An 11,713-nucleotide genomic window follows, 5' to 3' on the forward strand; every position below is an offset into this window, starting at 1 on the left:
GGTAAAAAAATGCTATAAAAATTTAGGCTCAGGACTTCCCTGGTGGTCCAGTGGTTAAGACTCTGAGCTCCCAATGCAGAGGGCCCAGGTTCGATTCCTGGTCAGAGAACTAGATCCCAAGAGTTCACATGTTACAACTTAAGACTTGTCATGGCCAAATAAAAAAATCAGGCTCACTAACTACACATTTGGAAGCAATATATATATTAGTATCATGCATACAAAATACATTATCCACAAAAAAACTTTTAAAAAAGTAACAATAAGAAAATACCTACCAAGCTTTTATCCACATTAGAGCTAGTTCTGTTATCGTTAGGATTTGCTGAAGATAAGTATCTGGGAAGAAAAAAAGTTTTTAAAAGAAAACAAAACAGTCTTTAATATCAAGTAGCAACCAGTAACAAATACGATATGCCTATTTTTTGAACTTACTCTGCTTTTAAAACTTGAGTGCAGGTTCTTAATTCTTCATTTTTACAAACATAACACAGAAATAACACATATATTAAATAAAACCCACAGTTAGGTCTGAAGTGGTCTTCCCTGGTGGCTCAGTCAGTAAAGAGTCTGCCTGCAATGAGGGAGACCTGGGTTGAAACCCTGGATCAGGAAGATCCCCTGGAGAAGGAAATGGCAACCCACTCCAGTATTCTTGCCTGGAGAATCCCATGGACAAAGGAGCCTGGTGGGCTACATACAGTCCATGGGGTCACAAAGAGTTGGACATGACTGAGCAACTTCACTTTCACTTTCATGAGACATGAATACAAGGAAAAATCACAGAACATAATCTAGAGTATGATAATGTAGTACAAATAGTGCACGTGTGTATATAATGATTATTTAATTCAAGATTACCTTTGTGTAGAAAAAGTAATCACTTTTGTGTAGAAAAAGTAATTAACTGCTGAACTCTACTATAGAAAATCTAAAAACACTTAGGGGGGTTGTTTATATCAACATCTTGAGTGTTTCAGAACACTCAAAACAGAGAATAATTGATAAAAATATAAAGTTTTTAAAAGAGAAAAAAAAGAAAGAATGCTGGAACAAACATACCACTTTACAGAGTCTCTGTGCATTTCAATATAAAATAGTTTCAATATTACAGTCATAGAGTATTAGGGAGGGAAAGAGATTAAAATACTGTCTTTTTCTAGGGGTCAAAACTCAAGTATTACCTACTTGTCTGATGATACAGAGAAAGTATTCTAGCATCAAAAGAACAAAATTATTGTCTTATAGTTGGATTACTGGAGAAATTTCATAAGGCAGGACTAAACTGAATTCCTGTTTTGTAAACTTGACTTGAATTAACCTCTTATTAAAAGTTTTGACTAAAATGACAAGATGTTTCACGTTAAAAGAAAGTGAGCTATAATAACCTCAAATTTAATCGTTACTCCAAGAAATTCAAATGTCTACTACCATTTTAATAGAGTATAATTTGACTAGAAGTACATATTCTAAAATAAATTGATCAAGCAGATTTGACATACCCAGTTGATGCTGCCATATAGTTCAGTTCACTTTTATATACTGATGTAGCACTTTATTTAGATTTCTGTTGTGTAGTATTCGCCAACCTACATTGTACAACTTATCCATTTCCTCACTAGGATATGAACATCTCAAGAGAAGACTCTGTATCTTATTAATCCTTATATCTGACAAAGAGTAGACTGTCAAATGTGTCTGTTGAATGAATGACCAGCATATAAAAGTAAAGTGAAATGTTTAACTTGTATCTGAAGTCCACTAGAAAAGCTAAAACTAACATTAGCTAATACTAATAATAATAACACTGCGTGCTTATGCCATGCAGAGCATTGCTCTAAGTTTTACTGTATTTTGATTTATTTAACCCCTACAACAACCCTGAGACACAAATATTATCCCCATCATCTATATTTTTGAGGAAATGAAGGTATAAAAGATCAAAGCTATTTGCCTAAGGTCACAAGGCCTTATAACGTAAAATATAGTGAATTCACTGAGAAGTTTTAGGGAGGAATCACTTAATTTTTGAAGAATTAAAAACTATAGGCCTTTTGTAACACCAATATAGCAATGATAATGCTAGAAGACTACATACTGTTTAAAAATGCATTATAAAACCAGAACTCTTTGGATAACAGGATTAAGCAAAATATCAACAGTAACAGAATCTCTTGACCCATTAATAGCTGTAATGTGAAGAAACATTAAGTTATTCAGCAAAGAATTTCTGAAAAACAATATCCTGAGCATGGATGATTTTAAAAGATACTAAATACAAAATCCTGGAAATATAATTAATTGGTGAATGTGACATATTAATATATCTTTTTATACACCATTAAATTTACTTTAAATGTTCTAAAGTGAATTTTAGATATCCCTAAGAAAATAATATGACTACAACAAAATCAGTGCCTACCCCCAAAACCAATGTGTAGCATACTTACCTACGATTGCTATAATATGTAAATCCTACAAAAGGTAGTTGATTGCCAACAAAAGCTTTAGGTATAGGGAATGTTTCTTCATCTCCTTTATCTTCTTCCAAGTCATCAAAGTTACTTGTGTCTATGTCACTACTTAAATCAGGTACAACTGGTGCTACAGCTAAAAACAGAAACAAAAGTAGTTCATTTCAAATTTAGTATCAAGTGAAGCAATGATTTTGCACTAATTACTAACGATTTCCTACATATAAATAACTTGTGAACCACAGGTTTTAAATGGGCTTAATTCTATTACAATAAGCTTTACTAGGATTATTAATCAGCAGCTACAGATCACTGATTATATAATTCTGTAAATCAATTATTTTCAAAAATAATTATGATAATTATCATATATACCTCAAGTTTGAGTATTACAAGTCAAGTATTATTAAGGTTTGTTTTAAAATACATTGTAGTATAAGATGTGCAAAAGCAATCAGGACTACAGAAAAGACTGTTCAGAAACTATAGGGCAAAACAAATTGCACTTAAAGTTGGTTAGCTTCATATACAGTATTTCACTTGCTAATCTGCTCTATAGCAAACTAGAAATCAGTTACCTCTCTTAGCAGTCTTGGATATAGTTAATATTTGTTATTGAAATATTTTTACTTATCTAGAATCTAGATAATCAGTATTCCCCTCCCCACTGGCTCAATAGCTCTATAAGAGCAAAGTTTTGGGGTTTTTTTCCAATTAATGTTGATTTACAATATTGTGTTTCAGGTGTAAAGCTAAGTGATTCACTTATGTATACGTGTGTGTGTGTGTGTGTATGTATATTTTTGTTTTTTCCCAGATTCTTTTCCATTATTGGTTATTATTATGATATACTGAATAGGAGGAAAGTATTTTGAATTATATTTTCAGACTACCAATAGTTACCTTCCTTGAATTAAGTGATTAGGGGACAACTCAGGTAAGTCTTATAAAATGGCTGTTGGGAAAAGAGAGCAGGGATACAAAACCTCAACAAAGAATCTTCTTCAGGAGTTCTAAACTTGATGGGAAACAAGACCCATATACACTTAAAATAAAACTGTATGTGACAATGCAAATCTTCATGACATAGAAAATATCATATGAAACTAGTACTGTCTTCTTTTGAAGCTTAACTACACTACAGAAAGTACATACTAAAATAAATTTTTGGAAAAACATTTTCTAGTTTAAAGATTCAGGAGTATAATAAAACATTACTGAAATATTATCATCAAAACATTCAATAATTATTTTACATACAGTCATTTCATGTTCCCTAAGAGAAAAAGATGAAGAAGAGCAAACAGAAGTAACTGACATTACAATCTTAATTTCACACATAATTTGAATTACTGCTCTACTAAATCATCTGGGTATTCCAGGCAAGAGGTTAACTATTGTTGTGCATCTCAGATACAGTGACCTATTAGATAAACCTGGGAATGAAACAACACATTTAATCAAAAGAAGCTGCAGTTCTGACAATAAACAGGAAAAGAGCTTTTCCACCATTTTCTTTCCTTAATGGCCAAGAAAACTGCCCAACTAGACGATTCTAGCTTCCTGACATTAACTGCCTAATTTGTGGAAAGATGGGAAAAAAGGATTGTCATTCCTTATGTAGTACATCCTCTTAGCACAAATTTAACCTTAAAACAGTAGTTTTCAATCAGGGGCAAGTCTAGGCCCTCAGGGATATTCAGCAATGTCTAAAGTTCTCAATTAAGGACAATTTTGGCCCCTCAGAGATATTCAGCCATGTCTGAATGTCAGAAATATCTGGGTGCATAATTTTCATTGTCACAACTGGGGGAGGGATGTTGCTGATATCTGGTGGGTAGAGACCACATACTTTCCAGAATTTGTTATCTGTAGACTTTTTTTGATGATGGCCATTCTGACCAGTGTGAGGTGAAGACATTGTATATTGATAAAAGGGTCAACTGATGAAGGAGATACAACAATGATAAACATATGTGCATACAACAACAGTTCCAAAGATACACATATACACATATAAACGACATAAAGGAAACAGTTCTAAGAGTGTCTTCAATAACCCACTTTTAATAGTGAACAAAAAATCCAAACAGAAGATGAATAAGAAAATGGAGGACTTGAATAACACTGTAAACCAAATAGATACAACAGAAAAATAAAGCACACCCCAACCCCAACAGCAGAATACATATTTTTCTCAAGTGCACATGGGACTTCTCCAGGACAGACTGTATGTTAGTTCAAAATACAATAAATTTAAAGAGGCTGAAATTATACAAAGCATTTTCTCCAACCACAATAGAATGAAACAAGAAGTCAATAATAGAAGGAAAATTAGAAGATTAACAAATATGTGGAAATTAAACAGTATTCTCTTAAACCATGAGTTGAAGAAATGAAAAAGAAAGAAAGAAAGAAAATGCTTTGAGATAAATGAAAATGAAAACAATATACCAAAACTTATGGGATTCAGTGAAAGCAATACTTAGGGAAGCACTTTATTTATAAATGCCTATGTTATATAAAAAAAGGATCTCAAATCAACAACCCAGACTGACACTCTAAGAAACTAGAAAAAGAGCAAATCAAGCCCAAAGCTAGAGGAAGCAAAGAAAAAATACAGATCAAAATGCAAGTAAATAAAATATGTAACAGAAAATGAACCATGAAAATTAACAAATAATTGGTTCTTTAAAAAGATCAATCAAATTGGCAAATCTTTTACTTCAATAAGAAAAAAGGAGAAGACACATGAACAACTAAAATCAGAAATTAAAGTGGGGACATAATTATCAAGCTTCTACAAATAAAAGGGATAAAATTTTAAAACTATGAACAATTGTACACCAACATATTAGATAACCGAGATGAAATGACAAATTCCAGAAACACAAACTATCAAAACTTACTTGTAAAAGAAATTTGAAAAGACCTATGGTAAGAGATTTAATCAATAACAAAAAATGTCTCAACAAAAGCCCAAGACAAGATGGTTTCACAACTGAATTCCATCAAACACATAAAGAAGACTTAATCCCAATCCTCACAATTTACTAAAGACGGAAGAGGATAAAACATTTCCTAATTCATCCCATGAAGCCAGAATTACTCTGACACCAAAGCCAACCAAGACACCACAAGAAAAAAACACAAACCAATATCCCCTGATGCAAAAATCTTTAACAAAATACTAACAAATTGAATGTAGCCGCATATTAAGAGGGTTATAAGCTATGATCAAGTGGGATATATTCCAGGGTGGCTCACCACATGAAAGTTAATCAGTGTAATACATCACATTAATAGCATGAAGGAAAAAACCCACATAATTATTTCAAATAACACAAAAATGGCATTTTACAAAATCCAACACACTTTCATGATAAAAATATTCAGTCAACAAGGCATAGAAGGGAACTTCCTCAATATAATAAAGGGCACTATTGAAAAACCCACAGCCCACATCACACACTTCAGGGAAAGATTGAAAGCTTTTCCCCAACGATCAGGAACAAGACAAAGAAGGATGCTCAATTACGCTACTGCTATTCAACAACATGTTGAAAGTTCTAGTCAGAGCAAACAGGCAAGAAAAGAAAATAAAAGGCAGCCTAACTGGAAACACATTCAGTAATTGCTCTAAAAATTCCACTATCTTTTTTTTCAGGAATGGAAAAACCCATTCTAAAGTTCATATGGAATCTCAAGGGATCCCCAATACAGGCATACCTTACAAATATTGTGAGTTCCACTTCAGATCAGAGCAATAAAGCAAACAGTGCAATAAAGTGAGTCATATAACTTTTCTTTGGCTCCCCAGTGTGTACAGAAGTTATGTTAACACTATAATATAGTCTGTTATGTGTGCAACAGCATTATGTTTTAAAAACTGTTAAAATTAAAAACCTAATTTAAAATTAAGGCCTTAACGAAAAAATATTTCATTGCTAAAAAATGCTAACCATCATCTGACCACACAGTGTTGCCACAGATCTTCAATTTGTAAAAAACTGCAGCTATCTGTGAAGCCAACAAAGCCAGGTATGCCCGTAATCAAAACAATCTTGAAAAAGAAGAACAAAGTTGGAAGATTCAGACTTTCTGATTTCAAAAGCTACTACAAAGCTACCACAATCCAAATTGTGTAGTACTGGCATAAAGACAGGTATATAGATCAATGGAGTATAATAGAGAGTTCAGAGATTAAACCCTCACATTATATGTTCAAATGCTTTTTGATAAGGGTACCAACACTATTCAAGGAAAAAAGGACAGTCATTTCAACAAATGGTGCTGGGAAAACTGGATATCTATATGCAAAAGAATGAAATTGGAGTCTTATCTTACACTATATATAAAAATTAACTCAAAAGAATGAAAAGCAATTACTCTGACAGATACTTGTATAACAATGACCAGAGAAACATTACTCACCATAGCTAAAAGGACAAGCATCCTGAAGTATCAGTCAATAGAAGAACGGATTTTTTTAAAAAGTGGTATAAACACACAATGGAATACTATTCAGCCTTAAAATGGAATGAAATTCTGATGCAAGCTATAATATGGATGAATCCTGAAGACAAGCTAGTGAAATGTCAATCTCAAAAGATAAAGAATATATGAATTCACTTGTTTGAAGCACCAAGAACACTCAAATTCATAAATCAGAACAGTGGCCACTGGGGGTTGGGATAAGGGGAGAATGGAGATTTAAGCTTTAATGTGTTACAGAGACTTAGTTTGGAGTGATAGAAAAGTTCTGAAAATGGGCGGTGATGTGGTTACACAGCAATCTGAAGGTGCTTAATGCTACTGAACTGTGTCCTTAAAAATGGTTACAATGGTAAATTTTAAGATATTTATCCTTTATGACAATAAAAAAGAGACACTCTTTCTTAAAGTTTATTTTTTGTTAACAAGAACCCAATATAATGCTGAGGCAGTCTAAACTTCTAAGACCCTAAAACTTGCTAGCTCCTAAATTTTTTATCCACGAAGCCTACATTGATTATCTTTTTCATGAAAATATAAAATCCTAAGAGAGGACACCAGACCTGACGGAAAAACAGAACCTAAAGTAGCACATATGTGCATACAATTAATTGTTTGCTTTTAACTAAAATGAAAACTCATCACACATTTTGACAGTTACCCCAGTTAACCATAAGTGTCTCCCATCAACTAAAAGGTAGATTAAGTAATGGCAATATCTTATCTGAAATGAGATCATGAATGGCAAAGTTTTTCAAGTAACCACATGTTATATGTAAGATAGCATTATTAATAATGTTATTATATGTAATAAATGTTATAATTTTGTTTTCCCTAAAATTTAACTGCCAGCAAGTGCCAATCCCCTGCATTTCTAATCTATATAATACTAAACAGTAGAAATCTTTAAATGGTACATGGTATTTCACAAGATCAAAGATGTTGGAGTCAAACAGACTGAGACTTTAGTCCTGATGTTGTCATCTGCTAGTCGTGTGACCTGCTAGCAAAGCTAGCAGGTAGAAAGCTATTTAGGTCTTCTCATTTCTTCTTGTCTTTAATCTGTCATTTCTTCAATTCTATCCCAAATGAGTGGAAAAAGTAATTTTACAGTCTGAATACTTAGTGCCTCTAAATTAAGAGTAAGTAAGATCAGGAAGCTTGTGGAAATTCTGCCAAAAATCAAGCTGTTTTGTATTTGTACCCTGCTCCCACACGACCAAGGAACAGATGGTGAAGATTGCTGTTATAACTTGCAGACATGTAAGTGGTAAAACTACCAAAAGAACTATTATTTGCAAAACAGCAAGAAATCTTGCCAAAGAAAATTAGAGAGGCAAAAGAAAATTAAAAAGAACTATAACTGTTATATAATTTTTAAAATCTTGGCAGGTCAGAGAGGTCAGTTCAGAATAGAAGTATTCTTGGTATTTTAGGGGTGGGAAGTAAAGAAGGGGTAGGAAGAGAGAAAAGGAAGAATAGAACAGTAAGTTCTACAGACTTCAATTTTTGTTTCTTTTTTTACAGTAAGCACAAAACAGAAGCTATAAGGATTAGTGAAAGCTCTCAAAATGCTGAAGTACATTAAATCTAAGTAGACTGTAGCAAAACCATAGGTAAAAAAAGATACAAAAATGCTAACAATACTACTGATAATATTACCTATTTATAGAAATTCTTTAAACATGCAGTTCATTTGATTTAAATCAAAGACACAATTCATCTTACTTGCTTTTTCCATAAACAGTTATAGTAAGGAAGTGTAATATAAAAAACGCCACTGATGTGGATGCCTCAATTCCACTAGACTATGAGCTGTTTTCCTAGTGTCTGCAATAGAGCTGTGCTCAGGATACAGCAGGTGGTCAGTGCTTGCTGACTAGACTGCCTCCTCTCCTAATTAATACCAACTTTCAATACACAAAAGGAATTATGTCTTCCCTACTTTTAACAGTGAATTATTGTATGGTTACTCTGGAGTTATTTATGCATAGCTTCACTTTGAAAAAGAACAGAAAGATAGTACTTGTTAGTTTCTGCAGTTCTCTTTTTAAATTTTCTCTGCTTTACAATTGTAAACGTATGTTTCCAGCCTTCTGAAACTGAGAGCATAATTTGAATAAAAAACAGAATTTTGCAAGGCACCCACTTATCATCTCACTCTACTCATCTCTGTCTTGCAAGCTTCTCTTGCAACAGGAAAACAATAATCATTTATTATGTTTATTATAAATGTTTATTGTTATCAATAAACATTTACTTATGAGGAGGGGGAAGTTCCTTATTTCCCAGTGTATAACTAACTGTTAATAGAGTCTCTCAAGGTGACGCAGCTCCTGCAGCTTCTCCAGACAGCAATGTCAGTATCTGCAGTGGTGTCATTTCTTAATTTCCAGAAAACTTTATTTCCCCTTTTCCCCTCTGTAGTCAGTTTTACAGCTTAGTACCATATATGTACTGTACCTGAAGGCAATATGATAACAAGGATATTTCACTAATATTGGCAAACCTGCATGATCTGTTTCTTCAAAATTAAAAAGAATCATCTCTTGCAATCTCAACTAGATAGGCAGATCTTAAGAGGAATACCTAATTTGTAACTGTTTCTAAAACAGCTGAGTTCATTTCGTAATTACTGTCCATTGCTGATGCTGCAGCAGGAAGTTAAGGGCTAACATACACTATTCTTTCTCTGCTAAGTGAAAAAGGGAACAATTTCTGAGACTTCAGCAAGGGAAAGGTAAATTCTTGGCCTCCCAAATCCACAAAGATCATGGGAACCTTTGGTGCCATTATGATTTCAATTCAGCTATGTTAAACAAGGTTTTCTGTGAACTGTCATAATCTCCACTGTTTTTAAAACAGGGAAATAGTCTAAATGGACTGAAAATTAACTTCCTGCATACTACCAATTTTTATTTATTTTTATTGCAAGCTGCAAGTCTGATGGAATCAAGCATACCATAATTTCTTATATGCTAACACAAATTAAATTCTGATAGAACCTCCTTATACTTTAGGTTTTAGCAAAAACAAGAGAATAAACTTTTTTTTTTTCACGAGAAATATTACCTCTTAATTACTGGACTTCCTCTATAATGAGATACTGAAGTCTATACCAAGCAATTCAACAAAGATCAAGTATCGCATTATGACTACTGAGCCCAACTCCATTACACGTACATAACATTTCATCTTGGCATAGAGAGGGAGCAGTATATTTTCCCCAATATTATCAAACAGTCTCTCTTTAACTAGGTTAGGACAACACTTACATAGCTTTGGATTTTCATCAGATATACACTTATTTTAGGAAGGCAGTTCCAAGAGACTATTTACCACAACTGCTTTCAAATATTCACTGTAGCGTGCAAGAAGAAACAACTTACTGTCTCGAAGTGTTTCCCAAGCCCACTGATCATTTTTGAAGAAGAGATGTCGTTTGATTTCTTCTACACCATTTCGCCCTAATCTCACCTCTCTGAATAGAGAGAAAAGGAGAAAAATCATTAATCATTTAAGATTTTATTACTATTATCTATTCATATTTATTTGGGGCATAATGCTAAGTTTGTGCAAGATGATAAATACAATTCTATGTCTCCCTGAAATTATGTTGACTATCAGGATAATTTTGAGCATACATAAAAAATAAGTTGAAGACTGAGAATATTAAAGAATTTTTTCCAAAGAAAAATACACACACACCAAAAAACCCCACAGATTTATTGATCCTCCATGGTTTTTCTACTGACAACAAATAACCAGATGAATCACTTTCCTTGCTTCATTAGCCTAATGAATTTTCCTGATAGGTTTTTTAATAGTGGTAAATATATTTTTTTGCAACTAACAACTTTCACACCAGCAGCTTACAAAAACTCCAAAAGATATTTTAAATATAAAATTTCCATTTTATCCTCTAGTAAATATTTCTGACCAAACACCAATGACAACTCATTCTTGACTCTCCTACAAAATTGAGAGCTTTATAGACTATGCCAAAGCCTTTGACTGGGTGGATCACAATAACCTGTGGAAAATTCTGAAAGAGATGGGAACAGCAGACCACCTGACCTGCCTCTTGAGTAACCATATGCAGGTCAGGAAGCAACAGTTAGAACTGGACATGGAACAACAGACTGGTTCCAAATAGGAAAAGGAGTACATCAAGGCTGTATATTGTCACCCTGCTTATTTAACTTATATGCAGAGTACATCATAAGAAACACTGGGCTGGAGGAAGCACAAGTGTGGAAGCACAAGTGGAATCAAGACTGCCGGGAGAAATATCAATAACCTCAGATATGCAGATGACACCACCCTTATGGCACAAAGTGAAGAAGAACTAAAGAGCCTCTTGATGAAAGTGAAAGAGAAGAGTGAAAAAGTTACCTTAAAACTCAACATTCAGAAAACTAAGATCATGGCATCTGGTCCCATCACTTCATGGAAAATAGATGGGGAAACAGTGGAAACAGTGGCTGACTTTATTTTTTTGGGCTTCAAAATCACTGCAGATGGTGACTGCAGCCATGAAATTAAAAGACACTTACTCCTTGGAAGGCAAGTTATGACCAACCTAGATAGCATATTCAAAAGCAGAGATATTACTTTGTCAACAAAAGTCCAGCTAGTCGAGGCTATGGTTTTTCCAGTGGTATGTATGGATGTGAGAGTTGAACTATAAAGAAAGCTGAGTGCCGAAGAATTGATGCTTTTGAACTGTGGTGTTGGAGAAGACT

The 11,713-nt window shown here is 33.5% G+C and overlaps 1 protein-coding gene and 1 non-coding gene across 3 annotated transcripts in view; one reads left to right on the plus strand and one right to left on the minus strand.

Annotated features, from left to right (window-relative positions):
* ROCK1 (Rho-associated, coiled-coil containing protein kinase 1) overlaps positions 1 to 11,713 on the minus strand; it is a 124,383-nt gene that overhangs the window by 46,570 nt on the left and 66,100 nt on the right. For both annotated transcript variants that reach the window (XM_010828908.1, XM_010828907.1), the window contains exons 9-11: positions 10,358 to 10,449; positions 2,451 to 2,610; positions 279 to 339 (exon numbers count right to left, since the gene is read on the minus strand). In XM_010828908.1, the coding sequence (XP_010827210.1) occupies positions 279 to 339; positions 2,451 to 2,610; positions 10,358 to 10,449 (313 nt within the window). The remainder of the gene's footprint in view (positions 1 to 278; positions 340 to 2,450; positions 2,611 to 10,357; positions 10,450 to 11,713) is intronic.
* On the plus strand, positions 37 to 109 carry TRNAG-CCC. Its single transcript has one exon. It is a non-coding gene; the product is annotated as a tRNA-Gly (tRNA).

The sequence above is a fragment of the Bison bison genome, unplaced genomic scaffold (genome assembly GCF_000754665.1).
Source record: "Bison bison bison isolate TAMUID 2011002044 unplaced genomic scaffold, Bison_UMD1.0 scf7180017864498, whole genome shotgun sequence".
NCBI classification, from domain to species: Eukaryota; Metazoa; Chordata; class Mammalia; order Artiodactyla; family Bovidae; genus Bison; species Bison bison.